This window comes from Taudactylus pleione, unplaced genomic scaffold (genome assembly GCF_031769625.1).
Source record: "Taudactylus pleione unplaced genomic scaffold, aTauple2 ptg001186l, whole genome shotgun sequence".
NCBI classification, from domain to species: domain Eukaryota; kingdom Metazoa; phylum Chordata; class Amphibia; order Anura; family Myobatrachidae; genus Taudactylus; species Taudactylus pleione.
Window position 1 is genome coordinate 516,385 of NW_028285587.1, and position 25,592 is coordinate 541,976.

General features: G+C 39.6%; 2 protein-coding genes across 2 annotated transcripts in view; one reads left to right on the forward strand and one right to left on the reverse strand.

Moving 5' to 3' along the window:
• Positions 1 to 25,592, forward strand: part of LOC148451068 (uncharacterized) — a 260,573-nt gene that overhangs the window by 27,994 nt on the left and 206,987 nt on the right. The gene's annotated exons all lie outside the window — the stretch shown is intronic.
• Positions 22,501 to 25,592, reverse strand: part of LOC148451069 (uncharacterized) — a 69,407-nt gene continuing 66,315 nt past the window's right edge. Inside the window, exon 14 of the mRNA XM_088462306.1 lies at positions 22,501 to 24,360. Within this exon, the coding sequence (XP_088318432.1) occupies positions 22,553 to 24,360 (1,808 nt within the window). The 3' untranslated portion in view covers positions 22,501 to 22,552. The remainder of the gene's footprint in view (positions 24,361 to 25,592) is intronic.

Consider the following 25,592-nt stretch of genomic DNA (forward strand, 5'->3'; position numbering starts at 1 on the left):
GGGTTCTGGCATCTAGATCTAGACAGACCTTTGAATATAGATGTCTGTCTTTAGTCCTGCCTCTAGCTTTAGAAGCAAATATGTAGTAGGCCTGCTTTTCTGCTGTGGGCATTTTTAATACCTCTCTCTCTCTCTCCTCCCTCCTCCCTCCCCCCCCCAGATAATGGTGCACTCCATGACCCATCGATAGCATGTCCCAGTGCCTTCTTTATCCCTGGCGGAGTCCAATATTGCAATTGTGGAAGCCGTCGCTCAGCCCAAAAAAATTTAACAGCAGGTAAATTAAACGTTTTGAAATCCAGAACCACATAAAATACATTGAAAGAGCAAAGTTCACCTAATACACACTTCAGCTCCTCCATGTGTCACTCCAGCCCCCTCCCTTACCATTCCAACCCTACAGCTCACAGGCGGCCTCCCCCAATGGCTCTCAGGCAATAGTGCCCCCGTGTATTTGTGGCCCTTATGCAGCGCCTCCTGTATTTGTGGCCCTTATGCAGCGCCTCCTGTATTTGTGGCCCTTATGCAGCGCCTCCTGTATTTGTGGCCCTTATGCAGCGCCTCCTGTATTTGTGGCCCTTATGCAGTGCCTCCTGTATTTATGCCCCTTATGCAGTGCCTCCCATTTTTGTGGCCCTTATGCAGTGCCTCCTGTATTTGCGGCCCTTATGCAGTACCTCCTATATCTTTGGCCCTTATGCAGTGCCTCCTGTAGCTTTGACCCTTTTGCAGTGCCACTTATGCATTGTCCCCTGTTGTTTTTATCACATATAGTAGTGCCCCGTATGCTGCGCCCCCAGCCTACTTAGTATAACTTACCTGACCACTTTGTCTTCTCCAGCCTCCGAGCGTCTCTACTGCTGCTGCTGCCTTGCGCCTCTGACTTGATCTAACTTTATCCATCGGGTGTGCAGGGTAGGCTCTGTACCGCGTGGGTAACAATGATTTCACCCTCGCAGTGCACTACTGGGAACGCTGCTGTTCTCTGAAGTAAATGCTTCTTTAGCCTTCGGTAGCTTCAGAGGCCAGCGTTCCTGTAAGCAGGGGTAGGAGCGGAGCGCCCTATGCAATTGCATGGGTCGCCTGCCCCTATAAACGGACCTGCATTTGTGTATACACAAACACACGCATGTTTAATTTTATATGGCAAGTCGATATTACATATTTTGATAAAAATACAATAAAGAGTTATGTTTATTATTATTTATTTAAAGTTAAAAAAATAATGCAAGCCATGTTTTATTCACAAAGCAAATCAACATAAATTTAGCAAATCAACATAAAATTTTAGTTTAACATTTACAAGCTAAAAAATATGAAATATACATTATTTCTTATTCATGCAAATAAAAAAGAAATACTTTGCTTAAGACAAATTAAACAATACATTATATGTTTTTCTTTGTATAATTTTGTTATTGTATTTGTATAAATGTTTTTTATTTATTGACTTGTATTTTTTAAATCCATTTTCACTAGTTCAAATTCCTCTATTAGCTATGAAAAAAAATAAGATTAAAATCTAACTATACTCCAATATGTTATTTAAAACAATAACACACAGTCCTAAATTATTGAAACAGTTCTTCTTTCGTATAATAAATATTTAGCCAACTATTTTCTATAGCTCTGTGTATGAAATTCTGACGGCTGGTAAGTATCTCACTAAATACTGACGTTGCAATCACAAACTCTGAAGATCCTGACTGGGCATGGTAAGTATACTAACCCTCCCCTTCTCCCCCAACCCCTAACTGGAACCCTCCCTTAGTGGTGCCTAACCTCCCCCCTATGGTACCTAACCTCCCCCACTGTGGTGCCTAACCCCAAGTCCCTCTTGGTGGTGCCTCAACCTAAAATCCCCCTCCCGCAACTTAACACTAACGCACCGGTTGTGCCTAGACCTAACACTCCCTTAACCTCTGAAACTTACCTTCTGCATGCCTATGTTTTGCATTCTGTAGCTGGGAAGCTGACACTGGGCTTGATTCAGCACGGATAGCAATCCTGCACACGCACGCTGAAAAGTTTTTGAAATGAATGCCATCACAATACACTCGCAGCTCAATACTTAGAGACGCAGCACAACATAAATCCTCCCCCTTCACACAGTGATTGCTCAGGCTGCATATAGGTTTGCAATGGATAAATTATACATACCCCTGCAACTTTATTCATATACAGTGACACGCCTGCACTTGCTTGACCACACTCCCACACCACCCACCAATGATACTTCATGTCAATCACTTCCAGGTGGGTCTGTGTATACATTGCAATCGCATTCCCTATTTTAGTGACTAGTTTGCATACACACTGTAACTAAGATGTATATACGAAGAATGAAAGAATCATCTGACTGCAGAGTTGCACTTGTGTTACTTGTAGAATTAGGGCCACTGTTTGTATTCTAGTAATGGTAATTACAGTGAGCATCCCTTAAGCTGGGATGATGACTATCCCTTTTTTATTCAAGTATTACTTTATCTTAAAACAAAATGTTGTGGGGGAAGCCCCAGAGAATCTTTGCGCTTACCGTCTGCCCACCGCCTTTTCAGCTCTATGCCAGCCTCATTGGTTCCTCCCCGTCTAGTGGCAGGCTGGTCCCTTCATGCCGCCCCGCTTCTCCTGGACACAATGGCGGAGGAAAACAAACATGGCATGAAGCTTCAATCTTCCCGAAAGAAAAAACAACCAGCACCTTGTCCCCAAGTCCTACTCTCAGCCCGATATCCTTGTGCTGTCATCACAGGGTCCTGCGCACCAAAGTAGGATGCAGACCCCTTACGCCCAGTCTAACTCCAAAAAAAACACCCCCAACAAAACATCTTTTACCCCCAAAAAATAAAAGGAGTGTAACAAAACACATCCTCAACCCCTGACAAAAAATCAATCAATACATTTATAGGGTTACAATCAAAAATCTATTTTACTTTTAAAAATCATGGTTCATCAGTTCTTGGTTCCGGGTCCTGTTCTTCCTGGCTTGAGAATTGCATCCGTTCCATTTCCATCCTCATCCGAAGCTCTCTATTTTCTTCATGCATTTGCTGGACTACACTGTACGTTGATGGCATTGCAACCTGTTCAGTTTGTAGATGTGGATCTACTTCAGAGGATCTTTTGATATTGTCCGTCAACAGCTACAGTTGGTTGGCAATCAATCTTGTGTTTGTGTTGCCTTGATGCTGTCACACTATCATATGGTTAAAGTGGCTGTCCATCTGTTGGAGATGACTAAAAAGCACATCAAACGTTGTAGTCATTTGACCAAAGTACTGGCCTATCGTTTCCCAACTGCATGAGTGATTTAGCTGTATATTTGAAATCTGGTTCATGCTCTGCGCCAGGCTGTTAAAATGTTGTTCCATCCATATCAGATCTTCTGTCCTTTGTTCTTCTATCCATTCTTGATCTTCTCCTTTATTCAAACCATTCCTGATCTTCTCTTCTCCTTTGTTCAACCATTCCCGATCTTCTCTTCTCCTTTGTTCAAACCATTCCCGATCTTCTTTTCTCCTTTGTTTAAACCATTTGTGATCTTCACTTATTTTCTGTTCCTTCCATTCACGATGCTCCTATTATTGCAGTATTAATATAACAAATTTAAAATTATGTAAATAAACGCAAAGATATTAAAAAATAAAAACGTCTTACTTTTTTTTATGTATAATATTTATTGGGTCCTTACTAATAGTCTCTCTTTGAGGTGCATTTTCTTCATTTGATTGCAAGTTTGGTGAGGATGATGCTCCAGATGCAATATCTGTTACTATCTATTGTACTTTGTCCTCCTGCAATTATAAAAACAATTTTATATATATATATATATATATATATATATATATATATATATATACACACATACAGTATATTTAAAAAAAAAAAAAATTATATATATATATATATTTTTTTATGTTGATTAATAGAAAAAATAAACAATTTAAAAAATGAAAATTTAATAACATTACATTATAACAACGGTATGTAGTGATTATGTCGATGTAGAACAGTACAGTGAATGAAACTTTGATTATTTTGAAACAGACATACCTGTGTCAAGAAAACCTTGTACTGTGGTTATAGTCCTGGCTTCCCTTTCACCTACGGTTTCTTCCTGGTCAGAAGGAACTGTTCTTTCTGTGTTTTCTGCTTTAAGATTCCAACATATTAATGTTTTACCAATGTCATATTCTGTTATGAGTATTGATAACCCAAGAAAAATCACTAGTGGAGTGTGTGGTATATGTACTAAATCAGATTCCCTTTATGTAATCATCAGTTCTTGCAGAATCCCACAATGAAGAGTTGATGAATAAAAAGTGGCATACTCCACTCACTATGCAATAGGTGTTCTCAAGTATTTTAAGTTTAATTTAAACAAATGTGTACTGTACTCACATACAATCTAGATGTTTTATTTCCATAAGTCTTTTTCATTGATGAGACAGCTTTGTGATTTCCCAAAAAATATTGTGGATATTCACCAGAGTTAATTATAAATGTTCATTAAAAAAAATTACTGCTGGGTGTAAGCACAACAGATAACAGGAGTTCTCATACACTTTTCCAATCTACTGAGAATAAGAAAACAGTATTTTCCTGTACCTTAGTTGAAGTCCAGTATATTTAATCTTGCATCATGCTGCAATCATTTCATAGTAAACAAGATTACTATTCTCACTGCGCTTGTCCCTGAGGGACAGATGTACTAAGCTGTGAAAAGTTATACACTGGAAAGTGATAAACAGCCAACAACTCAGCTGCTAACTGTCATGTTTCAGGCTGTGTTAGAAAAATGATAGTTAGGAGCTTATTGGCTGGTAGTTTATCACTTTCCAGAGCTTAGTACATCTGGACCAAAGTGTTCAAGTGCACAGCTTCCACATTTCACAGTTAAATTTTATCCACAAGTCTTTAATTGACAAAATTCTCTCAGCAATGAAAGATACTTTTATGGGAATAGAACATCTGTCTCATTTTGGACTAACCACTATGAAGATGAAAAGTTAACCATATCATCGAGTTTTTACATATTTATGTCCAATTTATACATATACCCAGAGTGCAATTTTCTTTAGCTCGTGAATGAACTTTCTAAAATTTAAATGTAATAAATGTTCCCCACTCCAATTAACTAATGTAGTTGGGGATAGGGTTGGATTTAGGCACTAAGGAACAGGGTTAGGTATAGGGTATGGTGAGTGTTAGAGTAAGTGTACTTACTAGGTGAGATTTTAGGCTCTATCACTAGGTAATGAGGGTTAGAGTAATGAGAGGGTGAGGCATATAATATCGACCAAAATGTGTAGTAATGTTTGCATTGTAATTCTGACTGACTATTTCAAGCACAACCATAATGGACAAAACACTGCTTTATGTTTTATAGCTTAAAAATTAATTATAATCAATAATTATTCAATGTCTCTACTAAGTAAATACATTGTACATTTTGGTTAAACATGCATACCTGTGTCCAACATGGTTATTGCCGCGTCCGCTGTCCTTGGTTCACTTTCGCTGTCATGTTCTTCCTCAACAAAAGAAACTCTTCTCTTTCTCTCTTCTCCTGTATATATACAATATATATATATATATATATATATATATATATATTTTTTTTTTTAAATCATTTAATAATTTTATGTATAATGTTCAAACATTTTTAAAGCAAAGTAAATAACTATATTATTTACCTTCTGTTTCTGATGGTGTCGTTGCATGTTTCTTTCTTGTAATTGTTTCCTTCTTTGTTGGTCTGGATTTTTTACTGCTCTTGTTTAGCGTTCTTATACAATAACCACAATGAAAATTGGACATTTAGTTCTGACAATTACAAGTCTTAAACCTCACTACTTATAAAAACAGAAAAAAACAACCAAATAATAATTATAAATGACATACATACCTTGTGAGCTAGTGCCTGGAACTTCTTCCTCCCTGACCATATCGAAGTGTGTCTGTATCTTCTTTTCTCATTCTTCCTCCAGGTCATTTCCATCTTGGATTTTGGTATTAGTTGTCCTTTTACAGTCACGATGGCTCTTCTTTCATTTTTCCGGTGTGCGTTCTGTTTTACTGACTGAAGAAACGGCTTGTGAAATCTTTTCCCATGTTGAATTTTTGAATTTGTGGTGCATGTTCTTTGCCTGCGAACCAAAAGCAGAGAGGTGTGAAGAAATACCTGGTAGATGAGGGTCTCCATTTGCCTTGTGCTGAAATTCGGGGCTCTCTGCCTTGATCCTTTATCTTCAGACTCATCTTCATCATGTGAAACATTGACAGTCTCCATTGTTGAGGTGTCTTGGTTTGCTTCTTCTGGATCGATCCTCTGGTCACGTTCAGTTTCTTCTTGTGTCCTCACCTCCACGGACATGGTTTAAATAGCTATTAAAAAAGAAACATTATTTAAAGACTTACTCAAAAAAAAGCAAAAAATTAAATGACTACTCAAACAGTTTCAAAATTACACATACACTTTTATAAAGTAAAAAGACCTTAAACAAGGTAAATCAGGTTGTGTACTGGATCACAGACCAGGAATACTCAGTGACATCCCACACGTCTAAAGTTAATTAACAAATCCCCTTCCACTAACCTTTAATAACCTTACATCAATACGTTACCCTTCACTTCACCCTTGCGATTAACCCTACCCCACAAAAGTTAGTATAATTTGACATAACTGGATTGTAGCCACAGTTATACTGGCGGCAACATTCAAGCTCCATAATGGTGAGCGTTGGTATGATGTGATCCTGATACAAAATTACATCCTGTTAAAAATAAATTATTTATATCCCATAAAAGCGATTAAAAAATAATGCAATCTGAAAAATTAAATCTGTGTAACAAACTAAACTTATTATTTTAAATGTTTTCAAAATTTTAAATGTTGAACTTATAATGTTGTTTACTACACTAATTACTAAATGCATTTATACAGGTCATGTTTTAAGGATATCCATGGTTTCACTACCTGTCTAAGTTAAGCATTATCAAATTCTTCATTATGTATTTTCTTTAAACTAGGACTGTTAGACTGGCTTGAGGATTGAGGGCTTCTTTTAAACAGACGGCACCCTGGCCTTCAGTATTACAACTACATTGCATTTCAAATATATACATTCATCCAATTATAAATGTATATCTCTCCCATGTTACCAGGCATTCATCTGTGCATTAAACGTGTTTTGCAGGTGCTAAAAGTGTATTAAAATTATTGTTGTACCAAAATATAAATGTATTTTTAAACTTTCATCATTTAAAAAAATAAAAATATTTAGTTTTCTCAATACCATATTTTTGGATACATGCATTAGATTATCTATAAACACACACACACTAATCAATAATCCCACCAACAACAGAAACAAAGATTATTAATTTAGATATTATATAGACCATTGATTATAAAATTGGGTCACCACATAATACACATTTTCTATCTCACACATCAGGTGCACATCTGTGTTCATTAAATTGACACAATTCAAATGATCCATAGGTATAGCTAATTATGGGGTCTATTTACTAAGCATTGTTAGGAGACAGAGTGAAAAGTGATAAGGTGCCGGCCAATCAGCTCCTAACTGCCACCTCACAGGCTGTGTTTGAAAAATGACAGTTGGGAGCTGATTGGCTGGCACCTTATCACTTTCTTATCACTTTTCACTCTGTCTCCTAACACAGCTTAGTAAATAGACCCTTATATGAGGAAACCTAGAAAATAGGCACAGTATGGGGTGCTAATTCCAGAGTATGATAACATTTGAATTAACTAACATATAAGTGATGTAGTTAATATACCGCCGGACTAAATGCCAGCAGTATATTTACTGACACCTAAATTCCAGAGGATTAAGAATAGGCGTCAAAATACCAATGTCTTTCTCAAGACCGACGCTGGAATGCTGAAGGACACCAGACCGAACGAAGCGTCCAGTGTCCATCTGTATGGCATCGGGGGGGTGTTTGATTTACTGTGGCTGTGGGTTAGGCACCACTAAAGGATGGTGTGGTGGGGGGACAGGGGATACATGTAATATTTATAAAAGTATTTTATTAACTCTCCCAAAAAAATTTTTTAATAACCGTAAACACTTACATTGATAAAAAAAACTTTCAGGAGCAATATGGTATTTGCTATCTCGATCAGTTAATCACCAGTTAGCAGTTGTCAATAAAAGCCGATTCCCTCAATGCTGTCACCAACAGTTTCAGTGCAAGGAAAATGGCAACTATGCTAGGGCGTGTCAAAGCTTTTATATTAAACACAAAGCGTGAAAATATGAGCAATCCCCTTGTTCAACTCTAGACATTGTTATTGGTTATCTCACAGGCTACAGAACATGTCACTTCATTCATCCCCTAGGAACGGCAAAAATAATTGGTAAAGGAAAAATAGGTTCCGATATGTTTGGTTTGCAGGCGGCCATTTTATCAGGGCTGTGAATAAAACTTTACATTTGCTTCCAAAATATTTATGTAATATCTAAATAATTCATACACCACCGCAGCTCACAGCTAGGATGGCGGATGATTAAGTTATGGCATCGTGATTTAGGCAAATATTTTTTATCAGTGGTGAGGCTAAGGGGGTGAGGGGTTATGGGCCCTTGGTGCCACCGGGGGGAGAGTTAGGGTTGGGGGTGTTAAAGGTTAGTTTGTCGGTATTTCATTTCATATAAGTTGATTTGCTGGTGTACGTGATGCTGTACATCTTCATACCGACTACTACTACATCTACTACTAAAGACAGATGCATAAACCTAGACGGGTGTACCTAGACGGGGTGTGAGATGCTGACATCTAAATCGACACGCCCGGCATCCCTTACCATGCTTCAGCGGATTAGTATAGTTTTACGGGGAGGTAATTAATATTCCGTCGGACTAAATGCTGTCATTAGATTTACTGATGCATAAATTTATATGAGATAATTAAGATATGTGTCTAAATACTGACGCCTATCTTAATACCGATTTTAGAATGCCAAAAGATGCCAGATCGAACGAAGTCAGTCCGGCGTAATTCTGTATCCGCGGGTGGCAGGGGCACGTTAGATTTAAGTACTCCTGGTGTGAATTAGCATTAGGAAACCCCTCTGGGAGTTTGAGGTTTAAGGTGTGGGGGGGAAGTTAGGTTTATTCAGCCCCAGTGGGGGGGGGGGGCTTTGGGTCAGACACCACCCCTGGAGTTTTAAGGTTAGGCACCCTAAGGGATGGTTAAGAGTTAGGGGGGTGGACAGTTATGGTATGTAACAGCCAGCATCGGGATCTCCTCTTGTCGGGATTTGAACCTGTGCTTCACAGCCATCGCCCGTAGTGCGAGCAAGGTTTAGGAAACCAGGGGGGATGGGTTAGGATCAAAATCATTGTGACTAACCCTGTATGTACAGCTGCTAGGGTTATCCATCTAGAATACGCAGGATATGCATGGTCTAGTGGTTTAGAGACTGGAAGATGACAGCTATCGTTAGCAGTCTACAACAGGTTGGATAGATATATTTAGATGCGTATCTGAAGTCCACAATGGGGATTTAGGTGTTGGAATATAAACCCCGGTGGCATCTCGGGCGCAGGTTTATTATCTACATTCCACTCAAACACAGACTTGTATGTACTGTAGGTGCAAAACAGGTAACATATGTCAGGTGTTTTGTAATTAAACACAACCAAATTATAAAAATTATACTGATTCACCTATACTTTGTCCACATACCTTGCATTACTTATTTAATCCTAGAAAAAGATGGTGGCTGCGGTAATAAAATATGTTTTAAAAAAAAAAAAAAAAAAATTGGAGTATGATTGACATTTTAAATATAATCATAATAAATAAGTATTAAAATATAAATATATATTTTAAACTAAGTGTACATTTAAAAAAAAAAAGCCAAAGCAGTAGTAAAATCAAGTTATTTATTTTGTATTTATATTCTGTAAAGTGCAACTTCCTTAATATTTAGATTTTAAAGTGAAAAAATTAGGTTATAATCACATTATGAAAGAAAATAAACAATCTAAGAACTCAAGCATAACACAGGTCAACTTTTACTTAACATATGCAGAAAAGTGCGGCAGATTTATGCTATATTTTAGCATTAACATAAATATTTAAGGTTTCAAATTGTGTGCAATGCCTCTTAGAAATGTCATTGTGTCCACTGTATCTCTAGTGTGGATGCAATTCTGCAATGCTCTTTCTTTAGTGACATTTTCTTTACGTGGGGGGGTTTGGACACATTGGCTACAACTCTTTCGCATTGAATGATTGTATTGCACTGTTCCTTGATTAGATTTGTAATCAGATTATAAATTCCCAATTTGTTGTGTCCTAGAATATTGTTCCAGCGGCGATGCCAACCTTCTCATTTATTTTGTGTTCTGGGTATACCCAGGTCATTATTTACTGTATTACTGACCAAATTGAGGGGGGACAAGTTGGAGGGATTCTGGCTGAGTTGCTCCACGTTCCTGTTTTGCCAAGTACATCATTTCCCTCAGAGTATTAAAGTACTGGTTGAGCGTTAGCAGGCATCTGAGTTTTTCATTCAATGAAGGCAGATGGGATTTCACTTTCTGTCAAGAAAGCAAGTGCTTGTAAATGTCTCATTTGTAATGGAAATTCAGGGTCTGACCCATATTGTTCTGCTAGTCCGGTGTCCTGTATGTTTTTCCAAATATTTTGGGACAAGTGGAAAAGACAGCATTTGTGTACACTGCTCCCAAACTCAGTGTTAGTTGCATGAATGACACCCAATTCCAAGTCAGTCATGATATAATGTGGCTCCAGTTGGATTTCATTTTCATCTGCAAAATCCTGCAAATCTGAAAAAAATTGCTTGTAGCATTCCAGGGATTTGCTGGAGAGTAAACCATACACCAAAGGTAGGAATCTTTGGGAGGACTCATCTGTCCCAACCATGGCATGAATAGTATATAATTAATGGAAAAGAGTGGGGCAGGTATTAAAAATCCCATCCATAATCCAGTATGGCGCCTCTTGAAGTTTAATTAAGTTCTCTACTATACAAAACAATAATATTCTGTTACCAGCAAAGGCTGTATCTTTAGTCAGGAAAACAGCACCATCAATTTCTCTTACATTTAGGGGCACATTTATATCTGTGAAAGACTGAGCTTCTGTAGGTAAATTCTCTCTTCTGGCCCTTTTTATAACTTTCCTCAAAGCATCTCGATTAGGCATGGCAATAGCACTGGTAGTTGGCATTTCTGTGGTGACATTCTGAATTATTTGTGCAGGAGATTCTGTTGTACATCTTGCCCTTTGTTTCAGAGCAGCTCTGGTGATTAGTACATCAGTCTGTCCGGCACGAGGAGGATAATTGTGCTCTCTGTGTGCACGCACTGCAGGTTCTCCAAAATCAATGGTTCTGTGGTTCTGGCATATGACTAACAGTAGCCACTTCTTTCTCCACACAATTCCAATAAGAAATGTCACCTCTCGTCTTGTTTTTAGCAAACAAATATCCATGTATGTTCAATAACACCTCCCTTTTGTGAAGGAACAAGCGTGCAGGAGGGTTGCTGTTGTTGTTCCATTTTTAGGTCGTTAAAATCCATGACCAACTCCAAAGCAAAATTTTCTAGTTTGGCCTATTTGTGGTGAAAGGCGTGGTATTTATAGGTAGGCTGTAACTGACCAAATTATTCATAATCACATGCTCTAGAATATAAATTCTATTGGATTTTATTAAAGTCCATCCCTCTGGGTTCATGCTAAATATCGCAAAAACAGTAGATGGGCTGGACAGGATCTATTGGGTGGTATAGGAGCTACATCCATGCCATGCATAAAATAAAAAAAATCCTCCTATTGTCTAACCCTCCACCTAATACTACTACGCCACCATCCAGTTTAAGGTAATTATTTAAAAAAATAAAAAAAATCTACAATTAATACTTGTTATATTTCAATTGGTTAATGAATATTAAACAACAAAGTTATTTATACAGATATACTCCTAGTGGGATGTAACTAATACACTGGCGGAAAAGATTCCACTGGTCTATATCCTGACGCCTAAAACACAAAGCTGGAATTAAGTTATTGGTCTAAATCCCGACGCCTATCTTTTGCTAGATGCCAAAATCCAGACTACCGGCATCTTTAACAAAAGTAAAAGAAGAAGTTTGCCGCATGTGTGGGAAGGTTAGATAGGCACCCCCCTTGTAGGATTAGGATACATATCCCGCGTATACAGTATGTGTGTAGTAGGTAATACCACCGGCTGCTTGGCCAGCGGTTCAAATCCTGACAGCAGAAGCCCGTCAAAGTTAAAGATACCGATCGCTGAGTAAGGTAAGTATACTAACCCTATTCTACCCCCTAACCCTAACCCCCCCTTCACCTAGTCTAACCCTAAGTACCCCCAGGAGCCCTGACACCTAACCCTCCCCCCCTGCAGCTGTCTGCAGCCAGCGCCCAGCTTACCTCAGTTCAGTATGCCGGGCGTCTGGCTCCCGGCGTAGGTTTGATAACAGGCGTTGGGATTTCAACGCGTCATTAGTACTTTGCAGGGATTAAACAGTTTGGGCGTCTAACTTTCCGTCTAATAAGGGACGGCTATTTTCAATTTTAGATGGAGTATGAAGGCAGACTCACGCTTTAGCCTAGGGTTAGCCGTCTACATTGCCATCTCTTACATGGCGGATCTGGACAGTTATTACGGGACTTAGCGACTCCTCTGACTGATGTCACTTGTTGGTTGTTTACTTGTCTGTATTATGAGGATCGGTATTGTCATAGTTATGGATGTGTCGAGATTAGGTTTGTTGGTATTTTATTTGTTGATATTTTGGTTTCTGATTATTATGATAATGAATGGAGGTTATTTACTTGTCGGTATTGTAAATATCGGTACAATAACAGTTTTAGGTGTGTTGAGATTATTTTTGGTATTTCAGTTGCCGATAGTTTATAAATGTAAATTATTGTTGGCATTGTAAAAGTCGGTTTTATGATATGTCGGAGTTCTGTCAGTAAATTCATTTGTCGGTAACTCAGTTGTCAGTTTTCTGTCAAGGAATGTTAATGTCGATATTGTATTTGTAGGTATTTTAACCTACTTACATTGTGGTTTTCGGTCTTTTGGGCTTTCGGATTTATTGCAATTTTGGTATTTCAACTTTGTGAGCATAATGAATTGTTGTTATTTCATTCATATCGAGTTTACAACCCGTCTGAGTCTTGACATTCAGGATAACAATATACTGGTATAATGATACTGTCTGGATTTTACATTTTGGTATAATGATTGTAGGTCTATGTTGAGTGTCTTTGTTACGGTGTTCGGTATTTTAACACAATCAGGTCTCCACTGTCGCCAGGTTTAATGACGGTATTAGCTTTGTCGGCAAATAGTATCACACCCGGTATAAGAAATGTTACTGGTATTAGCAGTCAGTGATGATGGCATACCTCACTTACACTGACAGTAGTGACACCAAACATGTATGGGTGTCTATGCAAATGGAAGATGGAAATCACATGTGTACCATACTCACCACTATGCATACTCTGCCTCTCATATACAGGTATCATTAGCTGGTATAAGTAATGTTACTGGTATTTCCAAAAGAATATACAAATAAAATGTTTATAAATCATACAATGTGATTTACGGAATTTTTTGTACTGATTTTGTCTCACAGTTAAAGTGTACCTATGATGGAAATTACAGACCTCTCTCATCTTTTAAAGTGCAACAACTTGCACCATTGGTGGTTGTCCGAATACTTTTTTGCCCCACTGTATATATATAAATTGATAAAAGATAGAACTGTGGTGCTTGATCCTAATTCTGGTTTCGTATTCCAAAACAATTAGTATTTCACACTAGAATCCTTCTTATCAGAAGTGGCAGCTCAGTCCTAGTCACCATTAGGTTAGGCTGTATAGTCTAGGGATACAGTAAAAAAGAAGAAAGGACAAGAGCCCAATAGTGTGGTATCTCGTGATACAATTGGATAAAATAGAGAACAATTGGCTATTGCCCGTACCATATGTACGCTTGTTATATAACCGTATAATGCAGAACCCCATTGTTCAAACAGTTCAGAGTGATGAATTGGCCTTTGTGGAACCTTCAGACTCCAGAACGCCCCACATGGACAGCAATCTTATGAGTGAATGGTGTCCACAACGTGATGTAATTAGCATCCAGTTTTATTCATATGTGAAGCACAAATATTACATACAGTTTAAAATGAAAAAAGAAAAAGGTTGCTTAACTGAAAGGGGTAGTGGCTGGAATAGCTCTAATTTAGCTTTAGTTTCCAGAGCAGTTTTAGCTCTAGTGAACATTGGGCACTATGCCCTCATGTAAAAGCAGCTTTAGGAGCCTGTAGTCTCCATATAATGGTCACTTCTGGTTTTCAGATGCCGTGAACCAGAAGTATTGTCATTTTGGCACCAATAACCCGAAAGTAACATCATTTTGGTGCCAAAACGGCACTGGGCAGTCTTGAGGCCCATTACTAGTATATAAGGAGTCTCTGTGAACACATCCCTCATCCCTGAGGAATCCTATATAGTGAAATGCATAGGGTATTGATGCCCCTCTGCTACAACTACCACTACTTACCTGCTGTGTGCCTATGGGTACCCCCTGCAAGACCAGCACCACATCTTTCAGATAAGCAACCTTTTTTTTATATAAACAAAATTTGTTTCCCAGTAGGTCTCATGCTCTTCCTGGAGTGAGGTGACCAGTGATGCTGTTGGGAATCACTAATATCTGATACAGGTCTAGTATCTATATACTAGATGGTGCAAACAAAGGGTCTTCTCTCCTTCCAGGGTATCAGAATGCAGCTCCCCCGGGTAGTCCATCCTATAGCCAACACAGTCCCAGATATTATCTCATTATTAAGGCATGGAGGGTAACTTCCAAAGTGCTCATTTTTATAGTTACAGTTTTCCTTTGTATAATGGTGTCACTTCCAGTACCGGTGTTGCAGAGCGGAAGAGGAGTCCATCTTAATGTGTAAAATAAGCATCTTTAGGGGTGTGGGACAGTAATGGCTTGTATCATAGTGTTGGTCTCCTGATAGAAAAGTGATCTGGGGATCTCCAATGTAATAATAAACCCTGATTGGGTTGGCAGAAGTGATGTCACCATGATCCCGAAAATGAATAGGTCTGATATCGGAGGCATCTTCAGGGAATTGTGTGATATGTAGTTTTCTCTTGCGTCTGATAATTAGGTCCGGCTGCCATCTTTAGGGTGCTTTGTGCTTGAAAGAAACCCGGAAGGAAGTGTCAGCGTCCGGTGGTCAGGAAGTGGTGTTACTTGTCCTCCAGGAATCATGGGAAATGTAGTTCATTGGGCCATTTCTTTTGGAATCATACTGAAATTAGATCTGAGAGACCATTGATGTATCTCCCACAATAAAATAGGCTAGACATTTAAACATATAGCTGTCAGGATACGGCCTGGGATCGGCCGCTACTCACCTCCATGCCAGTATCCTTAGGTGTTCAGTCAATGGGAGTGGAAGTGAGTGGTGGCTGAGTATTCTTCCCAGGGTCTGCTGAGATTCTGTGCATGCATCCTGGTCCCCGTGGTGGCGGGCATGGGCACAGCTATGCTGGTCCATATCACCTGACTGGTCTCTCCCAATGGTAGTCCTGCGGTCACTGAGCCGATCCTCTGATGCAATCACCAACTCCCTAATGGTATTTAGCCTGACTCCAGGAACAGGAAGTTGCTGTTCAACTTCATTTTTCCAGTGACTGTGTGTACAGTACCAGCTGCTGCAGCTTTCCAAGTTCTTTCCTACCAGTGTTATATCCTAGCGTCTGGATTTGCTCCTAGCTTTATACTGTTTATTACCAGTAACTCTTTCCAGAGTTTCCCAGGAACAGACTCCTCCAGTGATTTCTCCAATACTTGTCTCTGTGCTGAAACTCCAGCATTAATCACTGTCTAATTTTCCTGTGTATATTTTAGCACTAATTGGCATCTAATTCTCCTGTGTATATGTCATCATCTGGCTCTATGCTGAAACTCGTTTTGCTTCAGTTAATCCTCTTGTTTTTACCCAGCTTTGCCTCATTTACCAGTTTCTGTGTCTCCTACTGTACCATACACAAGCACTAGTTTCAGTTCCTTGCACCTGAATTCACGAAACAACTTCTGTTATCCCCACAGCTGGATCTACAGTGTATCAAGTATATTCTCCAGCATCTGTGTTCCCTGCAGTTACTTGTATTCCATGACTATCTACAGTGTATCAAGTTCATTCTCCTGCATCTGTGTTCCCTGTAGTTACTTGTATTCTGTGACTGGATATACAGTGTAGCAAGTTCACTCACCCGCATCTCTGTTCCCTGTACAGTTACTTGTATTCCATGACTGAATCTATAGTGTCTATGCACTAACCCGCTTCTGAGTTACCTGAACAGTAATCTCCATTCCGCGACTGGATCTAGAGTGTCTGAACACTACCCTGTATCCTGAGTAACCCAGAGCATCCAGTATCTGACCTTTCATTAGTCCTTGTCACCTTGTATTCTGTGCTTGGATCTCCTGTGTAATTTCCTGGTGTAACCTGCCTCTGAATCCTGCAATGATTCATGGAGCATACCAGTGCATAATCCACTCATTATACTAGTGTCAGTACCTAGTCTCCGTCACTCCCAGGTACCTAACCAGAGGGCCGTGACCTGCTCACTCAGTGCGGCAAAACCCAAATCCCAACAGTAGGGGTCACTGGTGAAGACCACAGAGTGGGTTATACTCTGCGCCTCTGGTTAGATCTAGCCAACACCTGGGACTGACCTTTATTGAGGGAACTAGTACTGTCACTTCTCTAGCTGCCTCCTAGCCATGCTATCCCCCCGGCTCCCTGCCTGGGGGAATTCCTTGCACTGGATTGTGACAGTAGATTTCCAGAATTCTGTATCTACATGTCTGATGTGGTTTTTCTACTAATCACGGGATATGTGCAATCATTTATAATTTTGGATAGGATTCCTAGGGTAAATTTTGCTTCAAGCCACTTGGGTGCTTATTTTCTACTCTCCATCCATTACTTGCAGTATAATTCCCTTGTATGCCGCAATATTTAGCAATGTTAGTGCTCATAGTGAAACCCCGCCTCCAGCGGCACGCAGCCACGTCTGAGGCAGGAACATGAGTGGGATCAGTGATAACGGCTGAGTCTGGATAGGTCGCAGAAATCAACTTTTTTTAAAAAAGTCACATATTGTGATTGGATTTCCGCCTCAATCTGAATAAAGCCCGGAATCTGCAGACCATTGTCGGGATTATTCTGTATATTACCTAGCACCATATATAACAAATGATAACATAAATGCTAAGTGCATGGGGGTAAGACCATAAAATTAGATACTCATGTTACAAAGATTATTCTATATTTAATTTATTTATTACAATATAAAAAAACATGTACACAATTGCAGGGTTTACAAAGAAGAAAACAAGTTAAACAGTAGTACAATAACAATCCCCCGAATAACTAGTACATAGAATACAATATGGTTATGTATAAAGGAATAGTCTCACTTTTCTCATTCTACAGTGTAACACAATATCAGACAATACTGCAACTATACAATCAAACTAACCCTAAACTGTAGCTGGGCAAAAAGTATCTCAATTGATTATAATATTTAGTTTAAGAGATGCTGAGCCCTTTATAATGAATATGATTCTATTAATCTCATATCTATCTAATATTTATTCATCTCATCTATCTCATATCTAATATATATTTTTTTCAAATCTATCTTAATATCTATTCATCTCATATATATCTAATATCTATCTCATATCAGTGTACTTTTTAACTAATTTTACTTTTTTTCTATTTATTAAGATAATTTGATGATGTGATTATGCTTATTATTATATTTTTGGGGAGAACTTAGTGATAGATGCTTATGTCATTTGTTTAAGTATTTTGTATTATAGCTTGTTTATGTGCATTGTGTTTGTGTTTAATTATCTTGTACACTTTATGCAACTGTTAAGACATGTTTTTAGTAAGTATATTTGTTATTACTGGGGGTTTGGTTGAATCTTCATTTTATTGTGAAACGCGTGCACAACCTCATGGGTAAAGTAGCACTGAGACAAAGCCAAATTAACCAGAAGTGACATTTATACCACTTTCCTTATTTGTGAGCTCTGAATGCTACTAGAGGAACATCCAGAGGTGAGGAGGCATGTGTGCACACCAGGCGGTAATGTATGAGCACAGATTACCAGAAGTGGTGTTGGGAGTGAGATTGTTACTAGAGGAACACCCAGAGGTGATTAGGCATGTGTGCATACCAGGGTGAAGCGCATTAGAGATTACCAGAATTGGTGTTGGGAGTGAGATTGTTACTAGAGGAACATCCAGAGGTGAGGAGGCATGTGTGCATACCAGGTGAGGCGCGTTACAGATGACCAGAAGTGGTGTTGGGAGTGAGGCTGTTACTAGAACACCCAGAGGTGAGGAGGCATGTGTGCATACCAGGGTGAGGCGCATTAACAGAGATTACCAGAAGTGGAGTTTGGAGTTAATTATTACTAGAGGAAGACCCAGAGGTGAGGAGGCATGTGTGCATACCAGGGTGAGGTGTATTAGCAGAGATTACCAGAAGTGGTGTTGGGAGTGAGATTGTTACTAGAGGAAAACCCAGAGGTGAGGAGGCATGTGTGCATACCAGTATGAGGCACATTAGCAGAGATTACCAGAAGTGGTGTTGGGAGTGAGATTGTTACTAGAGGAAAACCCAGAGGTGAGGAGGCATGTGTGCATACCAGGGTGAAGCACATTAGAGATTACCAGAAGTGGTGTTGGGAGTGAGATTGTTACTAGAGGAACACCCAGAGGTGAGGAGGCATGCATGCATACCACAGTGAGGTGTATTAGCAGAGATTACCAGAAGTGGAGTTGGGAGTGAGATTGTTACTAGACAAACACCCAGAGGTGAAGAGGCATGTGTACATACCAGGGTGAGGTGCATTAGCAGAGATTACCAGAAGTGGTGTTGGGAGTGAGATTGTTACTAAAGGAACACCCAGAGGTGAGGAGGCATATGTGCATACCAGGGTGAAGCGCATTAGATTACCAGAAGTGGAGTTGGGAGTGAGATTATTACTAGAGGAAAACCCAGAGGTGAAGAGGCATGTGTGCATACCAGGGTAAAGCGCATTAGAGATTACCAGAAGTGGAGTTGGGAGTGAGATTACTAGAGGAAGACCCAGAGGTGAGGAGGCATGTGCGCATACCAGGGTGAGGTGCATTAACAGAGATTACCAGAATTGGTGTTGGGAGTGAGATTGTTACTAGAGGAACATCCAGAGGTGAGGAGGCATGTGTGCATACCAGGTGAGGCGCGTTAGATTACCAGAAGTGGAGTTGGGAGTGAGATTGTTACTAGAGGAAAACCCAGAGGTGAAGAGGCATGTGTGCATACCAGGGTAAAGCGCATTAGAGATTACCAGAAGTGGAGTTGGGAGTGAGATTACTAGAGGAAGACCCAGAGGTGAGGAGGCATGTGTGCATACCAGGGTGAGGTGTATCAGAGATTACCAGAAGTGGAGTTGGGAGTGAGATTGTTACTAAAGGAACACCCAGAGGTGAGGCATATGTGTATACCAGGGTGAAGTGCATTAGATTACCAGAAGTGGTGTTGGGAGTGAGATTGTTACTAGAGGAAGACCCAGAGGTGAGGAGGCATGTGTGCACACCAGGGTGAAGCGCATTAGATTACCAGAAGTGGCGTTGAGAGTGAGACTGTTACATGTACATACAATTTCAGCAGTTATTGTGTATTAAAATAGGTTACATATGGGGAAATGGGGTGCAAGACAAAATGTTACTTTATACAGCAGGCTTAAATCCACGGCACTCAATAATTATATATATATAATGTATATTCTGCTATGTTCAAGTATTAATTTAGGAAAAGCACCCACTTAAGTTAAAGAAGCAATAGTTTATTACCACCAGACAGCATTTTGACAGGCGATTTGGTATCACATCCCTATTGTCGATGTTTAGATACCTTATGGATCATTTTCAAGACAGCTCAACAGTATCTCACAAAATGCCAGCTTTAATTGACAGAATTTCTATTCTTTGGTCTATAAGACCTTCCAGCCCTCGGTATCTGGTGGTGCTGCCCAGCCCTCGGTAGCTGGTGGTGGTGCCCAGCCCTCGGTAGCTGGTGGTGGTGCCCAGCACAGGCAGCCTCTTTATCATTGCTGTAAAATAGTTGTAGGTTTTAAGCCCATCAGTTCTTCTCTGATAAAGGCTTTTTATACCTCCAAAATTCACAATATATTTCAGTTTTTGCTAACCAAAACTGTTTTCTTTACCCCCCAGCAGTCACCAGCTTTGTACCATTCCAGGTTATTCCCTGAATTTACATTTCAATAAAAACTAGAAAATAGAGGTGTGTTACATCTTGTGACAGGTAGTGTATATATACAGATCTCTTGGTGTATATACCAATCTCTCAGTGTATACATACAGATCTCTCAGTGTATATATGCAGATCTCTCAGTGTATGTATACCGATCTCTCAGTTACTGATAGTTATGAATAAGAGCAGCTGATATTCCTATAGCGATCAGACAAGACTATACAGAGGATTGCTCTGCCTTTGTACAGATCATCATAGGACAGCAGGAGGTCCCAATTAGCTCAGTCCCTGACTCTGCCCTCACATATAGTTTGCAGGAAGATGTCAGCGTATCATGATATAAGTGACTGAACAAAGCTTGATAGGTGACTCCATCTCCAAAATTAAGATGAAATGTAAATTTTTATGTGTAAGTTACAATGGTGTACACGTCTACACAACATCAGGGAAGACATCCAGCATGCAACACCACTGTGGCCAACAAAATACTCTGGGCAACCATAGACAACACTGTAATATACACCCGGCATGCAACATTGATGCAGCTAATATCAATAATGTATCCTGGAGCCACAATATCAGCATTTGTACAGTGCGACGTTCCCTTTCCTCTATGTGGTATAACAGCTGATGCCCTAATCCGGCCACATTGCTGACCCCAGGGCACAAGGCTCTGCACACCGCCTGAGCTCATTACCACCACTGCACACAAGATCACTGGAAATGTGAAGCCTGGTTTAACGGGTTGAGGTTCCAACTGTATCATACAGATGAATAGGAAAACCCCACAAGGCAATGGACACTACAAAATAACAAAGGAAAGACCAGGGTGTTCATTGCTCTGCTATGGTGTGTGTGTGTGTGGGGGGGTTATTCTGTATCACCAGTTAGTATATAGCACACATAGATTTGGCCCTTCACAACATTCCCTGCCCCAGTGGAGCTTACAATCCATATTCTCTACCACATTAAACACAGACACAATAGGGTCGCCTTCTGTCGGGAGACAGAAAACCTACCAGTATATATTTGGATTGTGGCTGGAAACCAGAGTACCCAGAGGAAATGCACACAAGCATGGGATGAATATACAGACTGCAGTTAGGGCTCTGGTGGGAATCACAGCCAAGGCCTTAGTGCTGTGAGGAAGTTATGCCAACCATTACACCAACCATTGATCCCTGATACATCTGCAGACATCACTGACTGGCAGATGCTATTTAACTATCCTTGCAGATCATTTACACCCATTCAGGTCATGCATTCAGATGGAAACGGGCTATTTCAGCACAACAAGCCATCACAAGGCTCCATAGCCGGCAGATTATGGCTGGAGGGGTTAGTGCAGACAATGCCTATCTACACAGTACTACAGAGCTTGTGGCATCAATGCATCATCCTATGACAGCTGTAATCCCAGAGAGCAGGACCTACGGGTTTCTGCTACGGGTGTATAATGGAATAAGGAAACTGCAATACATTCCACACATGCCTAATCTGTTCCAGTCTGGTTGATAACATGTCATTAATATATGTGAATAGTCATTTTATACCATGTTAATATACTGTGTGATAGGAACTTTGAATTGCCCTCCATAACTCAGTGCTGTAATTACCCTGTGTGAGTAGACTGTACATTTCATTGTTTTTATTCCATTTACATTTAAAATCAAAAGTATTTTTACTATGCATGGTGGCATAGTGGTTAGAATTGTTGCATCATAGTGCTGGGGTGTAAGGTACTATTCATATTTGTGTGGAGTTTATATGTTCTCTCCATGATTGTGTTTCCACTAGTAACTCTGGCTTCCTCTCACAAACCTCATAGGCAGACTGGTAGGTTAAGTGGCTTCTGATAAAAATGGAACCTGGTGTGTGATGAGGAATTACATTGTAAGCTCCAACAGGGGCATGGACTGATGTGACTGATTACTCAGAATAGCAACTGAGCACATCCAAGATGGCTGTCTCACCTTATACAAATATGCAAAGTGTTTTAAATCCTATTGGGAGAAAGGTGCTATAAAAAAAATAATGTAATTAGTTATCTTAAATGTAACATTTTAAAACATGCCCGTTTCAGGCCTACCAATTAAGGAAATTAAACTGTGACTTTCTCATGCCTTACAACAGCTGGTTTTCACCTGTGACTTCTCTGATGTTTAATAAGAACAGATGATTGTGAAAAACATTTCCCACACTTAGAACATGGAAATGGTTTCTCACCTGTGTGAGTTCTCTGATGTTTAACAAGATCTGATTTCTGTATAAAACATTTCCCACACTCAGAACATGGAAATGGCCTCTCACCTGTGTGTGTTTTCTGATGTCTAACACAATCTGATCTCTGTATAAAACATTTCCCACACTCAGAACACTGAAATGGCTTCTCACCCATGTGACTTCTCTTATGTACAACAAGAGCTGATTTATGTGTATAACATTTCCCACACTCAGAACAATGAAATTGTTTCTCACCTTTGTGACTTCTCTGATGTTGAACAAGATGTGATTTACGTGAAAAACATTTCCCACACTCAGAGCATAGAAATGGCATCTCACCTGTGTGACTTCTCTGATGCCCAACAAGATCAGATTTAAGTTTAAAACATTTCTCACATTCGGTACATGAATATGGTTTCTCACCTGTGTGATTTCTCTTATGTATAATCAGCTGTGATTTCTGTGTAAAACTTTTCCCACACTCAGAGCATGGAAATGGCCTGTCACCTGTGTGACTTCTTTTCTTATGGCTAGCAAGAGATGACTGGTTTGTAAAACATTTTCCACACTCAGTGCATGGAAATGGTTTCTCACCCGTGTGACTTCTCTGATGTATAATCAACTGGGAATCCTGTGTAAAACTTTTCCCACACTCAGGACATGGAAATGGTTTTTCACCTGTGTAACTCCTCTGATGTGCAACAAGAGTGGATTTATTTGTGAAACATTTCCCACACTCAGAGCATGAAAATGGTTTCTCACCTGTGTGACTTCTCTGATGTATAATAAGACGTGATTTCTCATTAAAACGTTTCCCACACTCAGAGCATGGATATGGTTTTTCACCAGTGTGGACTCTTTCATGTATAGCAAGAGCTGATTTGCTGATAAAACATTTCCCACACTCAGAGCATGAAAATGGCTTCTCACCTGTGTGACTTTTCTTGTGCCTAACAAGTTGTGAGCTCTGTGTAAAACATCTCCCACACTCAGAGCATGGAAATGGTTTCTCACCTGTGTGTGTTCTCTGATGTATAACAAGATGTGATTTCTGTGCAAAGCATTTCTCACACTCAGAGCATGAAAATGGGTTCTCACCTGTGTGACTTCTTTCATGTATAACAAGATCTGATTTTCGTGGGAAACTTTTCCCACACTCAGAACATAAAAATGGCAGCTCACCTGTGTGACTTCTCTCATGAATAACAAGACCATGTTTGTGTGCAAAACATTTACCACACTCAGAGCATGGATATGGTTTCTCACCTGTGTGACTTCTCTTATGTCTAACAAGATATGATTTTAGTGAAAAACTTTTCCCACATTCAGAACAGGGAAATGGCCTCTCACCTTTGTGACGTCTCTCATGTCTACGAAGATATAATTTCAGAGTAAAACATTTCCCACACTCAGAACATGGAAATGGCCTCTCACCTATGTGACTAGTCTCAACTATGTTATCTGTAAAACAATTCTGAAATTCAGAAGAGGACATTATTGTATCACTGCCATGATCTATACTTTGTGAAGCAATATGAGAGTTACCAGGGGAACATTCCTCAAGAATAGAGGGATCAGATGGTATATCTGCACTGTGAAGTGCTGGATGCATATTTAGGGTAACGTGGTTTTCTTCTGGAGACCCTCGTGTGATATTCCTATCTTCTAATTTTAAATGAGACCACGTGAGATGCTCCTCCAAAGTATTCCTTGTATTGGGTCCATCTAGTAGAAATAAAATAGTTAACCAAGAATACCACAACAAAGGTGTCATTAATCACTATTTATCTCACCCCTATTCCCATAGGTTTGTGCTTCGTACAACCTTATGCAGAACACTTTGGGGCTGGTACTGCTCACACTAATAAATATAATACAGGAGAAGAAAGGAGACAAGGGGAGCTTTGCTGATTGATGCACTATAGATCATATATTTTACTTTACCAACATTTACATTTTATTGGTACTTACAGTAAAATGAAATCAGAACAAGTTCCCACATAACATAATATATGTATTTTGTAAATCATTTATTTAATCCATTTGTCCTACTATTGCAGAGACATAAAAACAACTAAAATAAAACCATTTGTGCAAAAGTTGGGTTAGTAATTAGTGATCAAACATTGCTGTTATGTTTCAGCTCCGAAACATCGTTTACCACTTGCGATAATTAATATGAACGTGTAACATTCTCAATAAATGTAGTTATTTTGTTTGAACTATTCACAATAGGTAATATAAGTTATTATGTGCAGCAGCCTGATATGTAATAAACCAGTCACTGTGACACGTTATTATGTACAGCAGGCTGATGTGTAATAAGCCAGTCACTGTGACACGTTATTATGTGCAGCAGGCTGATATGTAATAAGCCAGTCACTGTGACACGTTATTATGTGCAGCAGACTGATATGTAATAAGCCAGTCACTGTGACACGTTATTATGTGCAGCAGACTGATATGTAATAAGCCAGTCACTGTGAAACGTAATTATGTGCAGCAGGGCGATATGTAATAAGCCAGTCACTGTGACACGTTATTATGTGCAGCAGGCTATTTAATAAGCCAGTCACTGTGACACGTTATTACGTGCAGCAGACTATTTAATAAGCCAGTCACTGTGACACGTTATTATGTGCAGCAGACCGATATGTAATAAGCCAGTCACTGTGACACGTTATTATGTACAGCAGGCTGATATGTAAAAAGCCAGTTACTGTGACACGTTATTATGTGCAGCAGGCTGATATGTAATAAGCCAGTCACTGTGACACGTTATGTGCAGCAGGCTGATATGTAATAAGCCAGTCACTGTGACACGTTATTACGTGCAGCAGGCTGAGGTGTAATAAGCCAGTCACTGTGACACGTTATTACGTGCAGCAGGCTGAGGTGTAATAAGCCAGTCACTGTGACACGTTATTACGTGCAGCAGGCTGATATGTAATAAGCCA